The following is a 25,880-nucleotide window of genomic DNA, read 5'->3' on the forward strand; positions in this document are numbered from 1 at the left end:
GTTCTCTCCTACTAAACCTCTGGCTAAAACAGCTGAAGTTCTGATATTCATTAAAAGTAAAAATGGTATCCCAGAAAGCCACTTATTACTTGTTTCAGGTGTGCTAAACTTGTTGTAGGTGTCAAGAAAAAAAAAAAGATTCAAGTTTCTGGTGAGGACTTTAGGATTTCTACTTTTGCAGACATTTTATTCTAATTGTTTAAACTCTAATGTCTAATGTACAGACATTGAGCTAAAACTTGGTGTGGTAGTAGCTGAGAGTCATTCCCAACACATACTCTGAGCTCTAATAGATCACATCAGATCCGGTACTTTTTGTCGTTTTCTCCAGTCAGCAACAAATGAGAGAAACACTCCCAACACGAGGAACGAGCTCTTTCAAGTATGTCTGATTTATTTCCAAAAAAAAAAACAAAAAAACATAGTGTCATCACAAAACATGGTACAAAGATACAGTAAGAAAAGAAACAGAAAAAGCCTCTGACATCTTTGAATTGTTTCATGTGCTTCTTTTTGTTTTTGTAACGATTAAAGCTGCACAGAGAGAAAACAGATGAGACGAGGAGCTGGAAACCAACCTTTCAACAAGATATATTCTTTACAGAGCTTTTAAAAGAGATGCAGAGCCTGTCTGGACAACAATAACAACAACTTCATTCAGAACCACAAACAGGAAACAGGCCACTCAGGTTTTTGCACCAATAAAGACACGAGAAGAAAAAGTAAAGTTAGAAAAGCGGGCACACACAAAGTCTATAAAATTAAAATGTCACGAAAGTATTTACAGAAACCACCAAACTTACACAATTACTTTTCATAAAAAATAATAATTTACATTGCATGAGACACGTGTTACAAAGAAGTCAATAAACATTCAACAAAATAACAGAAAAAAAATATATTTAAATAGAAAACAGTTTGAACCTGCTGTGCAAATTCTTCTTTAATCTGTCACGAAGAAAACATCACGTAAAGTAAACGCATCAAGCCTGGCTGTTAGAAGATCTGGATTTGATAAGGAGTGCATACTTTAGTGCTAAGTGCAAACAAATTGCTTTTCAATGTTGTGCATTAAAATCAAAGTTTTTGGCGGTTTGTATGTTTCCGTAAGCAGCAATAACTTTTTCTCTGTAGTAAAATATTCAATAGAAAATCTACTTTTTTTATTCTAAAATTGAGCCCACAGTTTTGACGGCCAGTGATATAGCTTTGATATAACAACAGTTTTATTAGGATAACATTTTCTTAGTAGCACGGTCCCCTAAAACGTCAGCTTATCTTCGCTTCTTCCACGTCAGACAGAGGTGACGACAGCATGAGCGGCCGCTGAGTAGCAGGAGGAGTTCGTCCTCCTCTAAGCAGGCACTTTTTTCACTGTGATCCCCGAAATGAAAAGCTGAGCCGAGCTGTCGTCGCCTTTCGGCTCTCAGCCACCCGACTCCACCTCTGATGTGCTGGCTGGACCTCGGTGTTCAGGCGTCCGAGATGCAGTTCTGGATCTTATCCATCCACGTCTGAGCGCTGGGAGCGTCGGACGCACAGAAGTTGTAGACTCTCTTGTTCGTTTTCAGCTGAAATGGGAATCGGATTGAAGAGGCTTGCAGTCATTGGAAGAGAAAGAAAGCATACAAAAACCCTTTGCACCCTAATATTAGAAGCTGCCAATTCAAGATGGCTGCCAGAGCTAGGCATTCTTAGTAAACAAGTATGACTGTAACAGCCAGTTTTACAGATATTGAGGTAAAACTTGGTGCAGTTAGTAGCCGAGAGACATCCCAAACATATACTCCAAGCAGTATTTTAGCTTAAAACTAAGTGTTGGCTTCAACCCTGTTTGTCTGGGTTTTGTAAAATGCTTTTTACAAATCACTGTCTGTAAACACAGTTCGCTGTGTCATCCACAAAAGCTCTGTCATGCACAGAAGAAGCCAAGATGCAAACGCCATCCAGAAACCAGTTCTTGCAATATTGCAAGAGATTGGGAATAATGTCATTCGCAAAGTTTGCCAAATGGCTCCAACTGCTTCTTCTCAGCATAAGATGATCTCAGTTTAAAAGTCTGGCATTAAAGTGGGCAAGAAATGATAGGCCTTTAACTGACTGCAGGATCTTTGTTTATTAATTAAATGGACTCAGTTTTATGAGTTCAGGTCCCTTAAAGGGGCTGTAACTTATCTTTGCAAATGCTAATAAAAAGATGCTTCACTGCAGCAGTGGCTGCAAATGTTGGTACTCACGTCAAAGAAAGCCTTCTCACTGATGTGTTTGGGGGCTCCGATGGTGGGCGCTGCGATCACCACGCTCTCCACGTCGGCCAGGTCGATGTGGCCTCGGCAGTTTGTGTCCTCTCCGGTGTCGTAGTACCTCAGCTGTGAGGACATCGCCGTTAACAAGCAGCCCGTCTTTACAAGCGAGAGCTTAGCAAACCTGAGGGAGGAGCGTTTTGTTCACCTGGTGTTTCGTAATGTCCAACACAAACCAGCGAGGTTTCCAACCTTTCAGCAGAGCTCCTCGTTTGTAAAGAATCCCCTCGTAGGACCTGGAAAACAACAGAAACGAGACAAACAAGCTGTGGATCGAGTAAATAACGTAAAAAAAACAACAACTTTAATGTTAGCTTTCTGATCCACTTATTTCATCTGTTGGAACTGGTCTGTCAGAACATTATTTTGAATGTGAAAAATGATGAACACGTGCAAAAAAAGGTTACAAGTAATTGATACAAAGTAGTTTTTAATGAGCTTTTTTTCAACCCAGAGGAAAAGATCCAGATGTTGGAGCCAAGAGTCTGTACTTTAACCTCGCTGTAATTGTAAAATTACACGCCCAGATTCTGGCAGAGCACATAGTATTCTCATTCTCAACGTGACACGCAGCATTCTGATGCGCTGAGTCAACTTCCATATCTGGACCGGACCCTCGGCAGTAGTTTACAAGTGAGTCCAGCGTGTTTTCTTTATTTGTTCCGGAGCTCAGGAGGTTCACGACCCACCTGTTCTCCTCACTCTTGGGGGTGAACTGGTTGTAAAGAGTCGCAGCGCGGCGGTTAATCCCGTTGGATGTGGCTGTGCCGTGGTCTTCGCCCAGAGCGCCGTCTGGCAGGTGCAGCATGGAGTGGTGCTGGAAGGCCTGCAGGCTGGACGTGGGAATGAGGCCCGAGATGGACAGGGACTGCTTACAGAGCTGCGAGAGCCCAAGAAAACATCAGAAATCAGACAATTAAACCAGAGTGAAAGTAGATCACTACTTCTGGTATTTTCCTAATGATTTGAGACATTTTTCTCCCGTCTAACACGCACATTTCCTTCTTGTTTGAGATCTTCCTGTATGCTGAGTCGGACTCTTTCCAGAGTTGTCTGCCATTTTTCAGGGGCCTGGTTCAGTTCGGCCTCCAGCCTCTCGATATCCTGGAGCCAAAAGAAAAGAAAAAAAAAATGACAGAAGTGACAAGAGTTGCGTGGACATCCTCAGGTTTTTGGTCCCAGGCTCTTACAGTGAGGAGTTTGGTGATGGCGTCCGGCTGGGCGTGGCTCACGCTGCTGTAACACGGCCAAACAATCCGCCTCTTACTGTTGGCGATGGCGCCCGGCTCCTCTGTGCTCTCTGACCTCACAGCCATCATCCTCCAGTCGTAACACGGCCCGGTGGACAGCGTCTCGTCCGTGAAGAAGTCCCATTTACTCAAGCTGGGGATGCCGACACAAGGCTTCAGGACCACCTGCACAACAGAAAGCAGCGCCAACATCTCATTTAAAATATCTAAAAAAATATGTCTGGATGTTTGCCTGTTCCGCGTTAGAGAGTAGCCCTAACAAGCATAAAGAACCAACCCTGCGACACAGAACGCAGCAGCTCAGAATACGACACACACACAGAGAGGTTTCAGCAGATTTCCTAACGTGGGAGCTCGACGGGTCAGCTCTAACAGCAACAGGAGCTTTCACTGAAAGACTGACAGGCTGCAGAAACACTCACCTCGCTCTCAGAGGGGCTGTACAGGTAGTTGAAGAAGATGGGGCTCCTCCGGTGCATCCTGTTGATGCACTCCCAGATACAGATGCCTCTCCGGGCCTGCTTATCACCTTTATCGTCAAACAGCAAGCCTGGGACGAAAAACACGAAGAGGGGGAAGCTGACAAGCACTGCTGCGAAGCTCATATTGGTGACAAAAATTATTAAAAATATGATTAAGTGTAATAATGTGGGATTCAAGGAGAGATTGTCAGAGCTTATTGTACAGTATGTAGAATAAAAACATTTTAAACCTCACAACTTCAACACTTCTTTAAGTATTTAACACTTTTGCATCGTCTGCACCTTTATGAACCAACTGGGTTCTTGCTAACACACACACACACACACACACACACAGCCGTGTTCACGTTTTTTCTTGGGTCAGCTGTGCCCAAGCCTAATGTGTCAGATAAAGGCTTCTCATATGCAACATTTTCTTTCTTAAATTAGAGCTCTCTAGTTTGAAGAATGTGCTTTAAATACTGCAGCACAACTTTTTGTGCAGGAGCTGCAAAATGTATTTTGTACGTTGATTTACTGTCTTGTATGTTTGCTTGCTTTGGCCATCTAATTTCAAAGCTCCAAGCTTGAGAGGCTTCAAGCATCTATTCGGTCGATTATGAAGAGATAAATGATTAAAACGAGCTTCATGTGTTTTTCTGGAGAGCTCGGCTGGGAGAAGACTTTGCAGGCAGGCTGGGATTGTGACCGAGCTGAATCATTCTGTAATGAAAGCCGAAATATGAAAAATGTTTAAAGAGCATGTAACGTGTTTTGGTGCCAAACAACTTCTTAGACTTAATATTAATAACAGAAATAATCACAACTGACCTTTTCTGCTGTTTGCAAAGCAGAAAGGTAAAATGTAAAACACATTTTTCTGACTCACTGAGAGCCGTTAAGAGACAGAATCTGCTACCAGATATGAAGTCATGACGGCACGTGAGGACTTGTACCCTCCAGATGCACTTTAGAGAGAAGCACCAGAACGCAGGATCTGTCAGATAATGTTGTTTAAAAAAAATCAGGATTTGAATAAAATTGAACTTTAAAAGCGACTGGGATTCAAACTTGGTCTTAATGAGATGCTTTTCTGTCAGAGGTTCAGACTTTTCTGACCACAACAACTTTAAATTATGTGAGTGAGAGCAGATTTATTGTCATTTTACTCTTCATTATACGAGCTCGCATTCAGACTGGAGACTTTGCTATCACTACTTTCTTCTTTGCTGGCCGATGCAGCGTTCCGAGTCCACGTCGTGACGTCATAACTCTTCAGCAACGTGCTCAGATACACAATTTCAAAGTAAAAAACTGCACAAATCATGTTATATGCCCTTTAATGGAGCAGTGATGGAGAGTACACCTATTCTTCCTCCTCGGACAGTAGGTAGTTAAAATCTGGATATCTCGGCCCACATGTTGAAGTGTCAAAACAAGTTGGCAAAACACTGAGCTAATGTGCTGATTGGTGTTAAGAGAAAAGCACTGCTTAGATTAACAGCTTGGATTTGTCTGCAGCACTAGAAAGGAACCATATAAATTCTCTCTCTTTAAGTGAGTGTTGTTAAACAAAAGTAACAAAATGCAAAAAGAGAGAAAAGATGTCCTCTGTAATCCAGGAGAGGACATTTTTGTGGTATAACAAGGCCACATAAGGTCATTTCAACTGTTTCAGGTCAGTAAATCTATCTGCTAAGTAACTGCAAAAGAAGGGAATATTTGAAGACAAAATGGAGACATTTGCCAGGCTGAAGAAGATAAAACATCCCCCACGGTTTAAACTGTAAAGGACACTGACCGTGTTCCAAGCGCTCATAGTCGGAGTCCAACAGGAAGTTCTTGAAGCGGTTGGAGATGTGGTGATAGGCCAGGAACTTTAGATAATACTGATTAAACTCAAACTCCAGAGGATGTTGCTCCAGAATCTGCAAGGACATTAAAAGATGGATTAAGACAGTTAGAGTCCGTGAGGCAAAGCCAGTGTGTGTGTGTGTGTGTGACAGCTGGGTTTGCGCATCTTTGTGTCGTGGCTTCACATTTCTCCAGTGTAAAGAATTAGAAACAGGAAAGAATGTCTCCTGTCCCCGTGAGGCCAGAGGTCAGTAACATCATCGCAGCTAGACACAATCCAGACCGAGCCAGAGTGACTGCAGCTCCATTGTTCCCGTCCAGCCGTGTGAGGTGGCCAACAAGAGCGCTAAATATCCCGGGCCACCTGGGTCTGCTGGCGAAAACAACAGCTGTTTGGGAGATGAGGCACTTCTATTTTCAGCTCTTGTCCGAATCTCCTCTTTCCCCCCTCGTTTATAATTTTCTACACCCCAGAATCCGCGCCAGATTCTCTATCTGCCAAGCATGCAGTTTCAAAAGACGAATGCAGAAACTATTCGTTGATGTCAGTGTATGGGAGTGGGACTGTGAGACCCCGGGAGACACCAAAAAAACCCCACAGCATTCTCCTAATTTAGCTTTCCAGGGTGGACACAGTCCTCTGTTCATTCTTAAGTTGACTGCCGTCCCCCCCAAAGCCCCGTAAACCTCCCCAGATCTGCCGTTTTCCACATGCACTGAAAAGGGAATACTGAATGTTGAAACACGCGAGCAGACACTGATCACTGGGTTCACAAACCATCTGTGCAGCAGCAGCCTCCCTGCACACTTCTAGGTGCAATCTTCTGTTAGGATTAGATTTCCTGCTCTGAAACGGGTTTAACTAAACCAGCACATAATTAATGACAGCTGAATTTCTCCATTTCTTCACTCGCTTGTCCTTTCACTTTTGAGGAATGCCATGAGCTCATCCAGATGTTATGAATGAGGTTAAAGTCACGGAGGGGAAAGTGAGATGAAGCGGAGCATTCAGATCACCTGTGTTGGTGCTCACCTGGTGCACACAGTCCAGAAACTGCAGGAAGATGGGCGTAAAGCCGCTGCCCTGGCTGCTGGGACTCAGGTTGCTCCGCTGGCTGAACTTGTGGCCGAAGGAGAGCCACTCTTTCTCCAGGAGCACCTGAAAGCCTTCGAGAGTGCGATAGAAGGGATCGCTGAGCAGCTGCACCAGAGACGACACCTGAAGGGAGAGAAGGGGGACAGCCATTTATGTGTGCACAAAGTCAGTTAACTGAAGCTGTGCGATCAGTAGATAACCAGCTCTTAGCCCTTAATGCACAGCTGCACCTCAGAGAACAGAAAAAAGCATATTTTAAATGATAAACTAGCCAAAATATTTTATTATAAAAGAACTGGAATGTGCACATCTCTTGCTGAGTGACCCCTAAAGTTATGTGGTCATCACATTTCCAGATGTGGCGACCTAATAAAATAAAAGCTTCAAAAAGACAATCCACACTGGACATGAAGTAACCGGAACTCTGACATCAGTTTTGGGCTTTTGATGCCGAGGTCAGTTTCAAAGCCAATAAAAAAGAATGCATTTTATGTAATACTATAAAATGTCACAAAGAAATGCACAGAGACTTAAAAGGACAAAGTAGACTTGATTGATTGATCTTTTCTAAATAACAAATTAGCAGTAACACTTTCTAAAGAACTTTAAAATATACTCAACATGTGCTTAGTTTTTTTACACTACCTGGTAAGGAACATGTTTGCTGCTGAAAAGAAAGAGCTGAAAAGTTTAAATAACTGGCAAATAGGATGCTTGATCATCGCTCTTGTGAAGCAAAGTGACAACTGTTTTCCTACAATGGTGCACGTTCATCATGCACAGGTATAAAGGATGGAGTCACAGCTGTTTTGATCCAACCTTGTAAAGGATGTGAGATCTCGTGATGTTGTGAGATCTTGTGAGATGTGATCGAACTTTGACTTTTTGTCGTGAACGACTCTCAGCTACGTCATCGAATTTTAGCTCAATATCTGTAAAACTGGCTGAGTTATAGCCATTTTCATGCTTACTAAGGTCAGTTGGCTGTGGCAGCCATCTTGAACCGGGTTGACTCCAAACAGTAATCAGGTGTAGATGAACATCCAATGATTACTTTCTGAGAGTTTCATTAAAATCTGTCCAAAGGTTCGTGAAATATTTTGCTAACGGTACAGACAAACAAACGGACAAAAACATTATTGCCTTTCACGTTTGATGGCAGGTGATACTCATACTGAACTAATTATCCACTCCTGACAGGCTGACTGTATATAACAGTCACATCTTCAGGCATATTTGAGTTTAATCTACAAAACACCAGCTGAGACCTGCTTGTCTATACCTGCCACACAGTTAACCTGCTTTCCTGCCTGTGTCGACTTCAACATAACTAATGAGCCCTGACAAGTGCAGAATGAGGAGGAAAAACATCCAGCCCCAAGTGGTCAAAAACTCCCCCCTCCTTTCCCCCCCAAGCCTGGGTGATAAAGTAAGCTCCCCTCCCTGCAGCAGCCTGACGTGTGAGGATAATAAACAAGCGTGAGGGAAGAAGGAGTGCACGAGAGGGGCAGAGGATGAAACAGAAAACAGCACGCAGAAAGAAAGCAAAGACGGCCCTGCTTCCTGTCTGCTGGGTGTCTTCAGCCCGTGAACAGAGCATATGGATCCCATTTTCCTGAGCGGGCTGGTCTGGAGCCGGTGGCCCACGGACGAGGATGCTGAGGGCTGAACATGTGCCCCGCATGACGGGATTCACAAACCGTGCTTTTAAACAGCAGCCCGGGGGGCTTTACAAAGCCAGTAAACACACAAACATGTTCTGTAACAGGTCAACGTGGAGAACATAAGCTCAGAAAACAAAACATGCAACGAAGAGCCAAGTTTCCGACAACCGATCGGGACCAAAATATACTTTCTGTTTATATCCCGACTGAATCAGAACCACGAGCTTTCGAAATCTGGAAGAAGCGTACAGTAATTCCGTGATGCAAGGCTTCAGATATTTTATGATATCAACATATCAGCTCGACAGAGAAACAACCGCTCAGAAGATGAGCAGGAAGAACGAGGACGGCAGATTTATGAGTCGCACATGGCCGGCGCAAACGTGCAGCGTGAAGATCCTCGTTTCTGCCTTCAATCGCAATAAAAAGCGTTGAAAGAAAAAAAAAAGCATCACGAAGGACTCCTCAGCACAGGCCAACATCTGTCAGGTTTGCATTAAAACTAAAACACAAACAGACATGCAGCAGTTATCAGATGATAGAAATCTAATTTATTGGTTAAAAATTAAAGGTCACATGTTTCAGACACATAGCAAAGGGTGTCTTAATGAAAATCTGTATCAGCAGACAGATTACCTATATTATCCCACCTTTTAACCTCTGCTAGTTGTCTTTATCTCCTGCTGCTGAAGGCCGAGTGATTCGTTCGTCTTATTCACCAAAACATCTCAGGAACCAGTGGATGGATTTTAATGAAACTCTCAGAAAGTAATCACCAGATCTAGAGCTGATTAACTTTAGGAGACAACCCCATTCAAGATGGCCGCCATAGCCAACTAACTCTACGAAACACAAAAATGGCTCCTACTGAGTCAGTGTTACAGATACTGATCTAAAATCTGCAGCGGTTGGAGCTGAGAGTCAATATGTCTCGAACCATTGGACAGATTTGAATGAAAGTAATCATTTTATGTACAGCTGATTAACTTTAGGAGACAACCCCATTTAACTCCGTCCTGTCTCAGTTTGAAATACTGGCATGAAAGGCAGCGGGCGATATGGTTTCCTGAGGAACGCCAGGCCTTTAATTATTTCTTCCAACATGTTTCAGTTGTTTCAGAAGGCTTTATGTTTCCTTCACATCTGTATGTCTCACTCGTGCTTTTCACTAAGGCATTAATGGATTCTCCTCACTTGCGTGGTGACGTCCCAGCCGTCCTCCAGGCTGAGCAGCACAGACGAGCCGCTGTCCAGAAGCTCCACCAGGAACAGCACCAGCTGCAGGATCTTGTGAAGCTGTTGAAAGGCAACATGTGTGCATGTGAACAAATGGACACACAGACACCAGCTGACACATATACTTAAGCCCGTCCCTGAATATTTGACCATTTTTGGTCTACTTGTAAAAGTCGTTTCCCACAAATAGCATTTTTTTTCAGCTGTGCGTGCTAGTTGTGGAGCTGCAGGGGGGCAATCAGAGAACTGTTCAGAATATGCTTCCCTCGGGAAAACGGCTTCAGAGTGGATTTATTCACATAATTTATCCATGATATTAATCTGATATACAGGATGAGCAGAAGACTGGACTGCTGGGTCATTCCCACATGATTTTAGTCAGACTTCCTATAAGCGTCCTGCTAGAAATATAAACAGAAATTAAGTGTTTAGTCACCTGCAGGTACCACTCAGAGTCCTCCAAGGCTTTCAGGAAGGAGTCCTCTGAGTCGGAGGAGGGGGCACTGGGGGCGCAGGCCCTCAGCAGCTTTTTAAAGGCGGCTTTGACCTGCCGCGTGTCGGCGAAATCCACCGGGACCAGCTCACAGTTCAGAGAGGAGTCCAGTCGGAGGCCCTGCAGCGATTGACATCACATCACCATCCACAGCTAAACACAACTACTAGACATTTTATTTCCACTCATCAACACTTTTCACTGTCAAAAGGTATTGATAACATTTTATCGACATGTTTTATAATACGAGACTTCTCTTGCTGTCAGCAGGACCCAGTTTAAGGGAGCTGTCATGTTTTTACTCCCCCACACGCAGCCATGGTGTTATATGAGCTCTCTTTTAAATATAAAAGAAGTTATTTCATCTACCAGGAAAATAAATATTTGAACACACAGCTGTGAGGTAAGAACTACATGAATCAACAGCAGAAAAACATTATCTGAAGTGTATTTTTATCTTTTAATAAGGACAGTGTTTGGTTGGTTTACATAGAGCAGGCAGGACTTAAAACTCGTACTGGAACTGTTCTGGCTTCAGCTTCTGTGTTCCTGTATTTGGTCCAGGATTCCTTTAAACAGTTGATGACTAAAGTGTTTTAGAAAGTAAAATAAAAAAACATTTTCTGTGCTGCACTTTCACACCGACTTGTAGGACCTTTAACTTACTTAGTCCTTAGCTTCCTGTTGATGTAAGAAGAGCTTTGAAACAAATAAAAAAGAAGAATAGTTGCAGATGAATCTTTGCTGCTGTTAGAGTTTGAGAAACTGACCTCAATCATGCAAATAAAAAGTCCAATTTTACTTACAACAAAACAGACAGATCAGTGTGGTTCACTAATAAATATCCACTTCAAAACTGAGGGATTTTAGTATAACTAATATGTATGCCATAAATAATAAGTAATAAATTAAAAAAAATGTTCCTGCTGGTTAAACAAAACTAGTTTCCAAACAATTTTGTGGATGGATGTATTTCTTAGTTTTTTTTTTATATATTTAGGTTTTGCCAAAACTTACAAAATTTAAAATGATCAGTTTTACACTAAAATAGCCAGAAACATGCAGATTAAATCAAATATCTACAACGGATGGTGTAAATAAATGTATGGTTGTATAAGCTTTTAGCTTCTGAGCTCCAAAATAACAAATTAAAGACTTTGACCTTAATTATCCTGGGTTGAACTACACAAACATTGCTAAAAAATAAGGGTGCAATGACAACACAATTAGATTAAACTGATATTATACTACTTTTCCCCATTTATCCCTATTGTTGTTATCTTCTGTAGGGAATTATAGTGAAAATGTGCAGTAGAAAGTACTTTTAAAGCACTTTTGAGAACCACTGTACTACATTATAGTAAGAGGTGCTTTTGTCACATATCAGCATATAATTACTACCATGTTAACAGCATGTTGACCTCCAGAACTAAAAATATACAAATATGTATTTATAGAGCTCCAAAATATTGTAGGATTTAAAAAATAAAGAATGGGAGGAAAACCGGCTGGACTGAAGTATTCTTCTCACCCTTAGATGTGACTTTTCCCCAAACACGTAAAGGGAGGCCTGATGTTTGAGGAGCTGCGCCTGCAGACTGGAGCTTCCTGCAGGGGGCGCCAGATCCTTCCCTGCTAATCTGGCGCCAACGTCAGGCGGTTGGTGCTGACTGAGTCGGCTGCTCGAGCGCAGGCTGGCCCACATGCCTGCAAACACACATTCACAAACAAAAAGTGAGGCGCACACGTGCAGGAGCTGGCGTGTCTGAATGCCACATACGTCTACAAGATGTCAAAAAAACAAAGACGGAACAACGAACTACACACGACATGCAGACTACGTTCACATGCACAGCAGGGTTGTTAGGGTTCACGTAAACACCTTCACGTCGTCTGTCCTTCAACAGAGCCTGTGTGAATCCAGTGCGTGGTGGTATTAGAAGCAGAAGTTGCGGGATGTTTTAGCAAGTCGACGAGTTTAGAACCACATTCTTTAAGCCAGCATGCGGCAGCTTCCAAAAAGTGTGAATCACTGTCAGAAAGAAGGCGATTTTTCCTAGTAATCATCTTCAGGTCTTTTGGACATCAAACTGCAACAAATGTCAGCTTCACAAACCAATCAGTTTGGCTAAAATTCCCTGCAGTGCATCCAAACATTTGAGCATCAAAATCCAGTTTTAAAAGCTGTTTGTAACACCATTCATGGAAAGTCTCACCTGGTGACAAGATTACCACGACAGCTGATATGACTGAGATAAACAACAACATATCAAAAGACAACCCCAATTCTAAAACAGTTGAGACATTTAATATGTAAAGATAAACAGAATGAAAATCTCATAAACCATATTTTATTTACAATGGAAGATAATAAACATACAATGATTAAACTGAGAGGTATTTAGAATTTTATGGCAGCAACAGTCTCAATAAAGTTGAGAAGTGAAGCGTCCCCTCTTCTTTTAACACCAGTCTGTAAACATCTAAGATCAGAGGAAAGCAGCTGTGGAGGTTTGAAGGGAAATATTGCCCCATTCCTGCCTAATGTAGGATTCTAGTTTCTCAACAGTCCTGACTTTTCTTTGCTGAATGGGATCATATAAAGTTCTAAAACATTCATATTTTTTCTGCACTGATGAGGCCTTTTCAGACGTGTAATCTGCCCATGCCAGAGACACTAATGTACCCCCATAGCATCAGAGAGGCAAGCTTTTGAACTGAGCTAACAGGCTGAATGGTTCTTTACTTTAATACGGATTACATGTCATCCATGGTTTCCAAAGCAAATTTCAAATTTGGATTCATCTGACCACAGAACAGTTCTCCTCTTTGCCTCAGTCCATGTTAATGAAGCACTGTTTCTGGACGGTGTTCACATCTGGCTTCTTCTTTGCCTGATAGAGCAGCATTTGTGGATGGCACAGTGAACATGATCTGTGGAAGTGTTCCTGAGCCCATGTAGTGATGTCCAGAACAGAACCAGACCTGTTCTGAATAGAGCGCCACCACCTGAGGGCCCGAACACCATGGGTAACCAATACTGACTCTCAGTTTTGTTCTTTGAGTTCCGAACTGTAGATGATGGGACATTCAACGTCTTCCCAATTTTAAGTTTAGGGAAAATTATTCTGGAAGCGTTTCCCTATTTTTAGACGGAGTTTTTCAGACTGGTGAACCTCTGCCCATTTTTACTTCTGACAGATTCAGCCTCTCTAAAATACACTTTATAATCAGTGCTCCTACTGACCTGTTGCCAATTAATTAAATTAGTTGTAAAAAGCTCCTCCCGCTGTTTTTTATTCATACCACTTACTTTTACAGCCGTTTGTTGCTTCTGTTCCAACCTTTTTAAGATGTTGCAGCCATCCAGTTCAGGATTACCTCAGTTTTTCCAAAAACAAAAAAAAGGTACAATTTTTTTGTTTCAACATTTGATGTTTACTGTCTTCCACTGTGAATAAAATATGAGTTCATGAGATTTGCAAACCATTGCATTCTGTTTCTATTTACATTTTACACAACCTCCCAACTTTTTTAGAACTGGGGTAGTATTTAATTCTACAATAATGGCTCACTTTGACTACACTGCAGTACGGCAGGGGTTTTATTTGGTCTGACTCGTTATGTGTGTGTGTGTGTCATGACAAATGCCTTCCTTTCCGCTCCATTCTGGATGCAGCTCTTAGCTGACCACAGCCCTGCTGAGCCAACGCAACAACAATAGGAAAGACCACATCAGAGCAGCCACTCTGGTCTGTGAAAAACCACAGCTCCCAGAGGAGCAGCCACAAAGTCAGCCATGATTAGTACAACGTTCCACAAAGTCTCTGTAAGAGGTTTGAAGGACGGTGCTCTACACTACTCGACCTTTTTAGTGGGCATTTGTGTGGGTTAGAAGAAGCGGAAATGCTGAGACTTTATGGATGTGTTAGAAAGTGCTTTAGGAAGACTGGAGGACAGTTTCACTATACCTTGATTGTGGACTCTCTCCTTACTGGCAGGTTTTGGGTTTGAGTGAGTGAACAGTTTATCTTTGTATTCAAGCACTGGTTGGTTGTTTGGTACAGAAGAGAGGATGAGGGGAAAATTAAAATCAGAAAAATAATGGTCATAACTAAAAACGTCAGAAACAGTCATGCAAATCAAACTGTAGACTGGCCCACATGATGTGATAGCAGCAGTATGATATGTTAAATGATTGTTGTACAGTAGCATGCATGAATTTATTGTCCATGGTTATGATTGCAGGTGAACATGTTTCCCTCTGAGCTCCGACTGAGCGGCTGGTCTCTCTTTTCTCCTCAGCTGAGTCACAGGAAATATGTGAATAATTCCTCAGGCTTTAGTAAAGGGTAATGTTATCTTAAAGGGACAGTTTGGCTTTACAGATGCTCTGCTATTTGAATACAGGCATGACATTTCTGCCGACAGGACTGCAGTAAAGAAAATCAAAATTAGGCAAATGTTTTTCAGGAAACTTCTGACCTCAGCAAACAAAACATAAACACAATCCTGAAACAGCATGAAAAATATAACACCCATCAATTTTCTGCAAAATTAAAACATCAAATTAAGTTTCTTAAAATTGGGAAATTAATTAACAATAATTTGTCCACACAATAAAACACAATATATGTGTATGTGTCTGTCTAATAGCAAATTATCTTATGGGTAGATTTAATTAAAATTTCAGAGAGTAATCAATAGAGGCAAGGCTACAACTGATTAACTTTCAAAGTTAACCCAATTCAAGATGGCTACCGCAGCTAATCAAACTTAGCAACCACTACAATGTCGAAAATCAGGCAATTTTACAGGCATTCAGCTAAAATTTGGTGCGGGGGTACCTGAGAGTCATCCATAACACACACACAGAGCACCAACAGATCACATAAAATCTTAGTTTAAAACTTTGACATTAACTACTTGAGTCAATTTTGTTTGTTAGCAAAATATCTTATGAACCAAAAGTCATCTAACTCATCTGAGTGTGAGATATTTATTTTGTTATTTTCAAGGCGTGACCAAAGCAGCTAGAACTGGGTCATTTTTCAACATATTAGTTTAAAACTCTGGCATTAAAGGTTTTGGGTGATGTGCTCTTCAATTCTGACATTAATTATCTCCTAAAATTTCTTTGTAAATGTGTCAGAAAAATAAAACATCCAGCCTCATAGAAACAAAAACACTCTTGGAATTATAGACATAACAGGCTGCAATGCACATTTCCAAAAAGAATAATAAAAAGTAGCTGATGTGTCATCCTTTTTTAAGTTTACTAAAAATATGCTGAGTCAGTCTGAGCAAGGCTTTATCCTCCGACCTCCATCCGCAGCAGTGACTAACAGCCCAGATATGAGAAACTTCGAAGCAAAACACAGAACAAAGTTCTTGGACTTCTTTTCCAAGAGTTCACATTCCAAAATAAAGAGTCACAGTGATGTATCATCTTAACGGAACATTAAGTTTTCATCCGGAGAATAATATTTCAGCCGTGTTAATGTGACAGGAAAACAGCAGGGCACAACAAAAACAAGAGGATCCGAGTTCCTTCTAGGAAAAAAAATTCACTTATCGCTTTTATTTTTATGATCATTATAAAAATAAAGAGATAAATCTTCAAATACAAACACTGTAAATAACAGCCTGAGGCATTTAGTGTTGACACAAACTGTGGTTAAGTTATCCTGAGTTATCCTGCTGTCTTTTCAGCACAGTTTTTGTGCGCTGAAAAGACACTTTGCAAGTATATAACTAACACCTAGCCCTGCTCCGTTCAAAGAATCAGGTGATAATTAACAGTCTTGGTGTGACAGCTCCTGTGGTTTATGTTTCAGCCATCACCAGGAACTCACACGACATGTTTGGTATCGTAGGAAACTGTGAAAAACACTCACCTCCTCGGGTAAAGCTGCTCGAGAATGTGATGTCTAAATGGACAGGAGCCATCTTTGATATCCTGGATGTCTTCCTTTCACTGCCTGAAGGCAAAACATTGGCACAGAGTGTTAAAACCAGCATCTCATTAGATTTATGGAGTGTTAGCATCAAGATGGGATTGTAATTATGCTCTCAGTGCATCTATTTATCCATTTGTCTTTGTTTATAGTCACAGTTTTTGGTTTTTGACCTAAAAACTGAGGATTAAATGAGAACTGCAGTGTGCCGAAATTGTGTGTGTGTGTTTTAGCTCAGGATATTCAGGATACAGACGGGGCGGGTGAAGTCACAACAGATGAATGGACGGAGCAGAGACCCTCGGCCATCTTTTGATTCTGACATAACCTTTTATTGTACAAGTTTCCTTTCACATCTTAAGATAGAGCACTTCTCCAACACAGTTGCTCTTAAACACACGCACACACACACAAAGACAAAATAGGTGAAAAGTAACCGCTGACCAGTGCAAACACAAAAAGAAAGAAAACAATTACCTGACAGCGGTAGAAAAAAAAAGGAGCCAGAGCAGAAAACCGAAATAACTCTGAAGAGTGCAACTGAGCACTTTTCTTTTCTTTATCGGAAGATATGAACTCTGAGTAGCCTCTTGTCCTTTTGAAAACAAACAATGTTTTTCCCACGACATGGCCGAGCCCCCCCGCCCCCCCTCCCCCCAAAAGCAAATTCAGGTCAGGTAGGGGCAAAGGCAGCTCCGGGTAATTCACAATGTAATGCCCAAATTTTCACAGAGATTTCTTTCAGTGGGTTTAATAGTTAAACCTGCAGCTGCCGGAATACTTTGAATAATTTGTTTATCAGTTTAACCATCTGACATGAACAGATATGAGGAGTCCACCAAGGAAGCAAACAAATATTCTTACTAAGAAGATTCACAATAATGTTGGATTATCGATCAAAACCTTTAAAGAATTAAAGGCTTCGGATTCCTTGGAGAAACGAACACCACCCACTGCCTTTAATGCGAAGGTTGTAGACTGAGAATGTTTTCTGTTGAGAAATGTCGGAGCTGGACTCGTTTCAGTCAAACCTTGAAGTTAAAATTATTGCAAACATCCTGCTCAGAGTACACGTGTGGTGGATGACTCTCAGCTACGACCACGCCAAATTTTAGGTCAGTATCTGTAGAATTGCCTGAGCTTTTGCAGTTTTTGTGTTTGCTAAGGTGGCTTAGCTGTGGCGGCCATCTTGAAAGGTGGTGACTCCAAACACTACTCAGTTGGAGATGTTCATCCAGCGTTTACTTTTTAAGAGCTTCATTAAAATCTGTCCTCTGGTCCATGAGATATTTTAGTAACGCTACAAACAAACACAAACAGACAAATGTTGTTGTCTCTCACTTTTTTGATTATAAAAAGGTTAATACAATCAGAAAAACTAAACAGTTCTTTGAGTTTCTTCTTTGGGGGAAATATTAATTAGAGGAGAACGTAAAGTTATAACTAAAAAAATGCACAAGATACAAATATTTTATGTATTTTAATAAGAATTATTGCCGCTGCTGGTGTATCACTTTATCCTAATGCCTAGCAGTGTTTGAAACCTGGCTTACCTCCAAAAACAAGCCAGATGCACAAATTATCAGTAAATATGGCGACTTTCAGACGACATGGAAACCGTTTAAAAGGTCCTGATTTGGCTCAGCTCGTCTTATAGGAAAGGTGTGTGAGCAAGTCTGCGAGGTTCCCGCCAGGAGAACAAAGAGTTTAGCTCTGTTTGGTTAAGGCAGCCCTTTCTCATGCCCCTCGCTTTGACTAACAGCTATCAGTGTTAACTGATAACATTACTGGCCGTCTTCCATTTACACACTTCGGCTACGGTCCAGGCTGGCTCCCATTGTGAACCCCCCCCACCACCACCATTAATGTTTTATTTGAATTACAAGAAAATGGAAATATTAATCAACAAAAGTAAGCAATTCTATACAAATTAGGGCTGTATTTGTTATTACCTGTACATGAACAGGATTTTTTACCAAAATCAGATGGTAGTATTATTATGGTGTACCTGGCGAGAGGCCGATGAGGGAGCGGTTGGACAGCGTGTTGTTCCCGTTCATTTTGAAGTAAACAGGGATGGAGTCCAGGATGGCCTGCAGGTACTTCTCCTGTTCAAGACTACTGGATGAGTCTGAGGATGAGGCTGGCGCTAAAAGCAAAACATAACAACCATCACCTTAAATAAAACAGAACAAAAGCGGGACTTTCTGCTTTTTGGTGCCCTTTATGTTGTCAATTGCACCTGTTGAGGAAGGGTTCTGAGACTTGAACAGCCCCACCACACTCTTGCCGTGGAAGCCTCCTGAGCGCAGCAGCACAGCTTTGGTCCGGGGATGCTTCCAACACACAACAGGCAGACGGTTGTGCCTGTAGCAGCGGGCTACTTTGTGTAAACTGCTGTCTTGCACACCCTGGGGAACCACCAGCAGTCCTGGGTAGCTGACAGGAGACAGTGAATAAAAATTACACAACCATAAAAAAAAAAGAACTGAACAGGAACAGGAAGAATGAAGAAACTCTCTACTGAGTATTTGATTTACAGAGTTCACAGAAGTGCACACTCATCCTTTACAGTAAGAAAGGTGACATCAGCACAGATCAGAAGGATTTTTGGACTGATTCAGTGAGAAAAACACCTCAATAACACTGCTGTACCTGCGGCACAGGGAGTAGAGCCTGTTTACGGCCGTCACCCTGAACTGCTCGCCCGACTTGGATCGGGACGAGCTGACAGTGATGGTGCCCAGGCCCAGACGCTGGTAGTCACGGAAACAGGACTGCTCCACCAGCTGCTCCATGGTGGACTTTTCTGAGGCTCTCAGAGTGCTGCTGGGGGGCGGTTCGCCCTCATCCGATACTAAATCAGACATGAAAATAAACTCAGTTATATTCGTAAATCTATCATCTATTTTGATCTTTCCACACGATACATAAATGTGTCACTTCTCTCACTTGAAATGTCATCGTCTTCATGCCAGGTCATTCGGCTGCCTCTGTCGGTCTTCTTCAGTGAGCTCTGGTTGCTTCGGCCCATGGTGATCTTTCCAGCTCTCTTTGCGCCTTTGACAATCGTTTTTGACAACGTTCTGTGAGGCAGAACACAGCAGAGGTGATTTTATTTAATTAAACTCAACTGATTTACAGAAACAAAGTGAGTCCAAAGCTGCATTACAAACCTGAAGCCTGTGTTTCTTTCCTTTGGTTTGGGGAGGATTAGCTGAGGAACTGTTTGTCCTGCTGCAAAGGCGAAGGAGCTGAAGATGGACTGAGGGTAGCGGATTCTCTGGAGGTGCTTCCTGAAGATCTCCACCATCTCTGAGCTAACCTCCTCATCAAAAGCCACTTTTATCAACTGTGGAGAAAAAACCCCAAACTGATTATTCACAAAAACAAGCAACAGCTAAGATGTTGCATTTTTAGACTGTTTAACCCAAGCACCATGTATTTCATTCAAATTTAAATACATTTAAAATTTATTAGGACAGAATTGCCAAATCTCTGTAATACAAGTCCATGGATGATGGAAACAAGTTAAAAAAAAAACAAAAAAACCCCACTAAAGGTCCAACAACATACAGTCACCTCCATCAGGAATGATCCGTAAAAAGGCTTTACAGCAGTACATCTAAAGAAATTTAATTAAAATAGTTTTTCTATTTGATAATGAGAAGTTTGATTCTAAAAGATGTTAACCCTCCAAAAGCATGACATACACAGTTGTCAGCAAATGGAAAATTACCCATTTTAATGTAACATTAGGTTCATAAAGTGGATTTATTTACTCTTAAACATAACTACCTTCAGTTTTTATCTGACATTAGAGCTTTGAAAACTCCGACTCCCTGGATGAGCTCATTTCCACCCAGATTCTGTCGTGTTAAATGACCCAGGTGACCACGGTGTGACGAATGGAAGACCACCCATCTATTTCTTCTCCAAGAAGTTTTATCACAGCATAAATGTATCTGAGGTTAACGCCTTAGAAAAAACTGGGATATATCAAACAAATCTGATGGTACATCATAACTCTGCAGGATGGAGCGAGGTCAGGTCAGGTTTAAGACCATTAAACTTTCAAAACGGGCGTTAAAATCCAAATTCTTTTTCCATCTCCATGTCTCATGTCGGGTGTTTCATAATCATTCTTTAATTTAGGACAATTAAAAGTAAAGCTCTTGAACCATGACTTTAAGGTCTTTGGTCCTTTTGAGTTCCCACTTTTAGGTCATAAGAGTGGTTTTATTCTAGAAAAGCTGCAGTGCAAACCTTCTTGCACATGCTGACAGTAGATGCATACAATTTACCCAAGCGGACAGAAAAGCAGTGTGGTCGTATTGTTTACCTGGAATGACGCTGAGCGGAGCTGCAGGCCTTCCTGCATGTTCTGCTGCAGCTGGTTTTGGATGCTGATCTTCTTCTCTTTGGTCAACGTCGCCACAGGGAAAGCTCTGATAACCGCCTGCTCCCCGACTGCACCCATACAGGAACAGAGATCACTTCACTGACATGATGGCTGCTGCATTAAACTGACGTCATTCAACTAGAGTTGCATTAAAGCATAAAATGAGTTTAGGTTTAAATATGTGAGAATCTGAAGAAAATGTTACTTTTTGTCGTTTATGTAATTGTAAGTGCCTTTATATTTTTGTGAGACGTGGAAACTTCAGTATTTACCCAGTGGGTCATGGGGAATGCCTTTAAAGATGATGCGGTATGTGGTAAGAAAGAGAGCCCCCTCTGCTGGCAGGATGTGAGGGCCCCCGAGGAGACCCCCGGTGGCCTCTTCTCTGCCGTCAGGATCCAGAAGCACCCTCAGTCCCTCTGACACCAACTCCTCTCCTGGAAGCAGCGCTGGACGCAGAATTTTTGGCTGACGGAGGAAAGAAAATGCCTCAAATTATACATCAGAACAGACACACAAACTCTACCTGCCTACCAGCACGTCCGAGCCTAAACTGAGGCATTTTTCACTGACAAGAAGGAACCCAAAGCTGAGAACTCAACAGAATCATCTGCGTCACTGAATCAGATGCAGGAAATAAATTTATCATTATAATGTCAAATGGGAGCACAACATGGCCGTGTTGGATGGGTTTGAACCTTCCTTGCACATCATCGACAAAAGAACAAACCCTGCAAACACACCGACCATCACGCAACGTTTTTAAAATCCTCGTCCAAGAAAAACACTTTCCAACTCTGCAGAGAACAAATCTGCATCTCAACTTTTGAAACAAAATTTGTAACTTCCAAAAACGTTTCTGCTTGCCTTGATTGTTTAACTGAGCAATGATCAGTTTTCACATTATGCTCTGAACATCTGGACCCTGACATGATGCATTTCTCACATGTAGCATAAGTGAAGCTGAATCTGTGCAGACCTCTCTGACCATAATCACAGGTTTCACTTTCAGTGCAACTACTTGGTATTACAAAACCTCCTTTCTTTATTCATTTAGTCTGTTTTATCTTTTTTTAAAATGAAAACAGAGTTAAACGATTAGCCCACGACTTTGGCTGTTTGTGCCACAAATCAGACTGAAAATCTTCAGTTTATGAATGTATGTGTAATGTCTCTTTAGATTCTGTTTAAGAGAAAAACACATTGCCAGTCAAGTTTGAACACAGCTACTCATTTAAAAAGAAATGGTAGGAATGTCCTGCTTTCCAAGAACAAGCTAATGATGTTTGCATCTTCTTATGGGCGGAGAAAAACTGCCACAGTCATGCCTCAAACAGGAATCAAACTACTGCACTTGTGACTTCTTGATAGAATGGATGACTAACCGTACAGCTGACACTTTATGACCATCCTTTTATAACCGTATGAAACCTGACTCACAGACATGTCTGCACCCTTCACTGATTCAGTTCCTACTGGCCTCCAGAAATGCTGCAGAAACACTCATTTGTTCCCCTGTCACAGATATAAATGAAGAGGGACATTAGATTGTTTGCAGCTTTTTCCTGCTGAGGCCACAGCCGACCTGAGGGAGCTCAGGTTTGGCTCGGAGACAACTACAGCCTCCAGAATCTGTCCTTGAGCGAAAAGCGAGACTGAGAAGACAGTCCAAATGCACATCATGACCTCAGCAAACTCAGCTGCTAATTAGAGCTCCTCGGTGTTACTGCTGCCATTACTTCGACCATTTAGTCCTGTCACGAGTCCACAGACAGAGTTATACTTTTTAGTGTATTTTGGCATAATGCTGGCAGTTAATGGTCCAGAATCCAAGGAGCTACTGGAAGCAGATCATATCTGTGTGTATAACTGTGTGACTGCCATATTTGTCATAAATGCACAGATCCAGCAAGATCTTCTGCACAACAACAATAACAAGACCAAATTCAGCAATTGGACATAAAAAAAATCATAATGTGAGTAAAAAACGTCCTTTAAATTACAATACAGATGTATTGATTATAATTAGAAACATATAGGATTTTACTAAATAATGGGACAAAAACGGTTTGATTCTTACTGAGTGTTAGGACATATTTTTCATTGTTTTCACAAGTTTCACATGATTTCCTGAGGCTCTGATGAAATTTATGTCACTTGCATTGGTCAAAGTAGAAGACAACCACAGAAACACAGCACTGCTTTCCGTCATTTCTTTAGAACTCCCTTCTTTACAGTAACTTCATCCCAGACAGTGACTAAACCACCCTCTTTACATAGTCGGCACTTATCTATATCCTATATCCTTTAGCCACAGTCTCGACATATTAAATAATTTGCTGAACCGCAGACACAAACGCTGAGTAAGGGTAACAGTCAGGATGGGACAGTTAACGCAGCAGTAGCACGCAAACTGCAATTTCTGTGTTACGTTTTACCACCATAAACCCTGGGCTTCATTGTGGGGGTATTTACAATGTTGAACAAGGTTATATTGTTGGACAGAATTCTATGAATAGTCTTTATAATGACTAGTCTGAATAATCTTTATTGTCACTGAATTGCTTGTATCCAATGAGACTGGGAGAACCTTCCTAGTTTGATGCATCTGCAACATTTCTCAAAAAAACTGTACAAAAAATAGCTAAAAATTGGATGATTGAATGCTAGTAGTGCATTCAGAAGAGAATCACTGAAGAAGCCCAAAGTTGGTTCTCTTTAGTGTGCTGGTATTATTATTTCCAGTAATAATAATTGACTAAATGAGGAACAATACTCACCTTCTGAATGGGAGGTAACCTCCTGCTCTCCCTATGAACTGCTTCTAAAGCCTCCATCTGCATCGCTACGATTCCTGTGGGTCAGAGGTTAGGATCAGTTAACACATAAACACAGTATTATGTACAGTATGTACACACTTCCCAAGGCCTTTTGACAGGTTGAGAGTTTAGGAGCTCATTGGCTCCTGTGGATGTTGGCTTAAGCTCAGAATACAAGCATTCATGTTGAGTATAAATCAGAAGGAATCTGGGCTGGGACTGAGTGCGAACGCTGTACCTGGGATCATGCTGTGCAGGCTCTTGATGTGCTCCTGGGTTACGCCGCTCTCCGTGCACACCTTGTCGACGAAGCGGGCGACAAACCTGACCACAGAGTTTGCCACGTCGCTGTTCTCCGAATCCTCAAAGCCACTTTCTGTATCAAAGCTCTCCGCCACGCTGCCAGCAATGCTGCCAATATAAATGATGACACAGTGAAACTGAGAAAGGTCAAAGCTCCGTGTCCAGGAGGAGAGTTGTGTGTTGACAGATATGGGTTTGAACATGCACTCCGATAAAGAGCAGAGAATGTGAGAGCACTTTTCAGTCCGACATAAGCAAAGTGTTGATGGCTGCTTCGGTCGTTTAGATTATATTATCTGAGAAGAATGTTTCCCAAGAAACAGTGATGCAGTCTTTTCTCGGATAGACAAAATACAAGGTGACGAAATCAAAATGTTCTCGAAAAGGAGCAAACACGTCTAGGAGGAAAACTGAGAACAAAACAGTCAAAATTTCCACAAAAATAAACTCGTGTCTGCAATATTTTTGTAATCTCATTAGAAACAGACCAAACAAAATTGTCACATTGTCTTGTGGCCAAATATAAAATATGAATCAACACATTAAACACTGAACATCTTGTAACAACAATTGGAAATCAAATATGGCGTTGCATAATTGTGTCGGGATTAATTTCTGACATTTGGATCAATAAATTCCTTCCAGTTTCACCGCGCACGCGTGGTTATTTTCCATGCTTAATTTACTCTACAGTTACTGCAAAGCAGAGGAAAATCACTGGGTGTAGCCCATTTTTAAAAAAAATGAAAAAAAGAGACTGTTTTAGATGTCCAAATGGATAAACATGAGTCACACTCTGTTTTGTGAGCTAGCAATGTGAGCCCTGCACGATGGATTTGGGTTGAAAACAGAAAAGAGAGCTGCATTCTGTTTGGCTTGAAACAAAAGTATCACGTTGACTGGATTTATGTCACATCCACCCACATGCTTATCATCGCCTTAATATAAAGAGGTTCACAGCCTCATGGATCACAAAAACTTAACTAAAGGTTTCCTCCAAACGCCACTGATTGTTTTACCTTAACTTATTCTGAACAAGCTTGTGACATGTTACAATCTGACTATGCTTAATGACAGAAAAAATGCACCACTGTTAAAGCAGCATAGATTCTTTACTAAGCGAGTGAACCACCATGTTGTCAAGCCGCTGACCTGTTTGTTACGATGCTGTTGCTGCCACTCTCCCAGTCAGCAGCCGGTGCGCTGCGTAGGAGCTTGTTCTTGCTGGTGTCCAAAGGAACCAGCAGGTAAACCATGAGGTTGGCATAGTGGATGGCCTGACAGAAAACAGTGTTTTCCTCATTCTTCACCAGCTCCTGTTGCTTCTCCTTGCTCAGGCTGGGCCATAAGCGTAGCTGCTCAGCCGCCAAGGCCATGGCCGTCTGCTCCTCATCTCTACCTGCAGCAGGCAGGGAGCCCACATCCTGCAAAAATACATTTAACCATCATTAAAAAAACTTACAGATTAATATTCTATAGTTCAATTATTTCAACTTTAATGTGCATTAGGACAGCCAAGTTCAACAGATTTTATTTTGCTCCTGAACTTTTAATCCAGTTGTTGCTTTCTTACTTTTAGCCTGGAGATGACGTCCCCGTTTTGTTCTGGCGTGCTAAGGTAAAGGGCTCGGATCTGACTCTGAACTTCACTGTAGAAAGTAGCTTCCCAGAACTGCTGGTTGGTCCAGATGGGATGGTCCTGGATGCAGGTGTAGGCAAACTGGTTCACTCCTGCAGCCAGCCTCTACAAAAACAAAACACCTCAAGTCAGGACAATCTTAAACAATAAAATACTAACATATTGGTCTCAGTTAATGCTGTTTGTAGTTTTCTGATCAATACTGAATGCTTCACATATTCTACATATTTTGGGAAAAATTGGATACTTGTAGCCCCTAAAAAAAGGCTACAAATCTTGGAAAATGTTGTGAAAACGGGCTTGTTAGGCAAGTATTAAAAGAAAATGAGGATATAAATAACACTTAGATAGAGGAGGAGGACTCGCTGTGTTGACCCTTGAAAAGGGAACACCCAAAAGAAAA

At 41.7% G+C, this 25,880-nt stretch overlaps 1 protein-coding gene across 2 annotated transcripts in view; it reads right to left on the bottom strand.

Moving 5' to 3' along the window:
* Positions 1-369: 369 nt before the first annotated feature.
* Positions 370-25,880, bottom strand: part of sbf2 (SET binding factor 2) — an 86,001-nt gene continuing 60,490 nt past the window's right edge. The window contains exons 18-42 of one of the 2 annotated variants that reach the window (XM_017404337.3): positions 25,412-25,582; positions 24,991-25,262; positions 23,774-23,946; positions 23,497-23,570; positions 20,989-21,184; positions 20,657-20,784; positions 19,491-19,666; positions 19,267-19,400; positions 18,970-19,171; positions 18,557-18,753; positions 18,323-18,463; positions 16,255-16,338; positions 14,329-14,403; positions 11,889-12,064; positions 10,301-10,477; positions 9,823-9,924; positions 6,902-7,087; positions 5,816-5,942; positions 3,976-4,103; positions 3,494-3,718; positions 3,300-3,407; positions 2,993-3,183; positions 2,452-2,539; positions 2,238-2,369; positions 370-1,571 (exon numbers count right to left, since the gene is read on the bottom strand). In XM_017404337.3, coding sequence (XP_017259826.1) covers positions 1,473-1,571; positions 2,238-2,369; positions 2,452-2,539; positions 2,993-3,183; positions 3,300-3,407; positions 3,494-3,718; positions 3,976-4,103; positions 5,816-5,942; positions 6,902-7,087; positions 9,823-9,924; positions 10,301-10,477; positions 11,889-12,064; positions 14,329-14,403; positions 16,255-16,338; positions 18,323-18,463; positions 18,557-18,753; positions 18,970-19,171; positions 19,267-19,400; positions 19,491-19,666; positions 20,657-20,784; positions 20,989-21,184; positions 23,497-23,570; positions 23,774-23,946; positions 24,991-25,262; positions 25,412-25,582 — 3,762 coding nt within the window. In that variant the 3' untranslated portion in view covers positions 370-1,472. The remainder of the gene's footprint in view (positions 1,572-2,237; positions 2,370-2,451; positions 2,540-2,992; positions 3,184-3,299; positions 3,408-3,493; positions 3,719-3,975; positions 4,104-5,815; positions 5,943-6,901; positions 7,088-9,822; positions 9,925-10,300; positions 10,478-11,888; positions 12,065-14,328; positions 14,404-16,254; positions 16,339-18,322; positions 18,464-18,556; positions 18,754-18,969; positions 19,172-19,266; positions 19,401-19,490; positions 19,667-20,656; positions 20,785-20,988; positions 21,185-23,496; positions 23,571-23,773; positions 23,947-24,990; positions 25,263-25,411; positions 25,583-25,880) is intronic. The other variant, XM_017404330.3, reaches the window with a different exon arrangement.

This window comes from Kryptolebias marmoratus, linkage group LG15 (genome assembly GCF_001649575.2).
Source record: "Kryptolebias marmoratus isolate JLee-2015 linkage group LG15, ASM164957v2, whole genome shotgun sequence".
Taxonomy (NCBI): domain Eukaryota; kingdom Metazoa; phylum Chordata; class Actinopteri; order Cyprinodontiformes; family Rivulidae; genus Kryptolebias; species Kryptolebias marmoratus.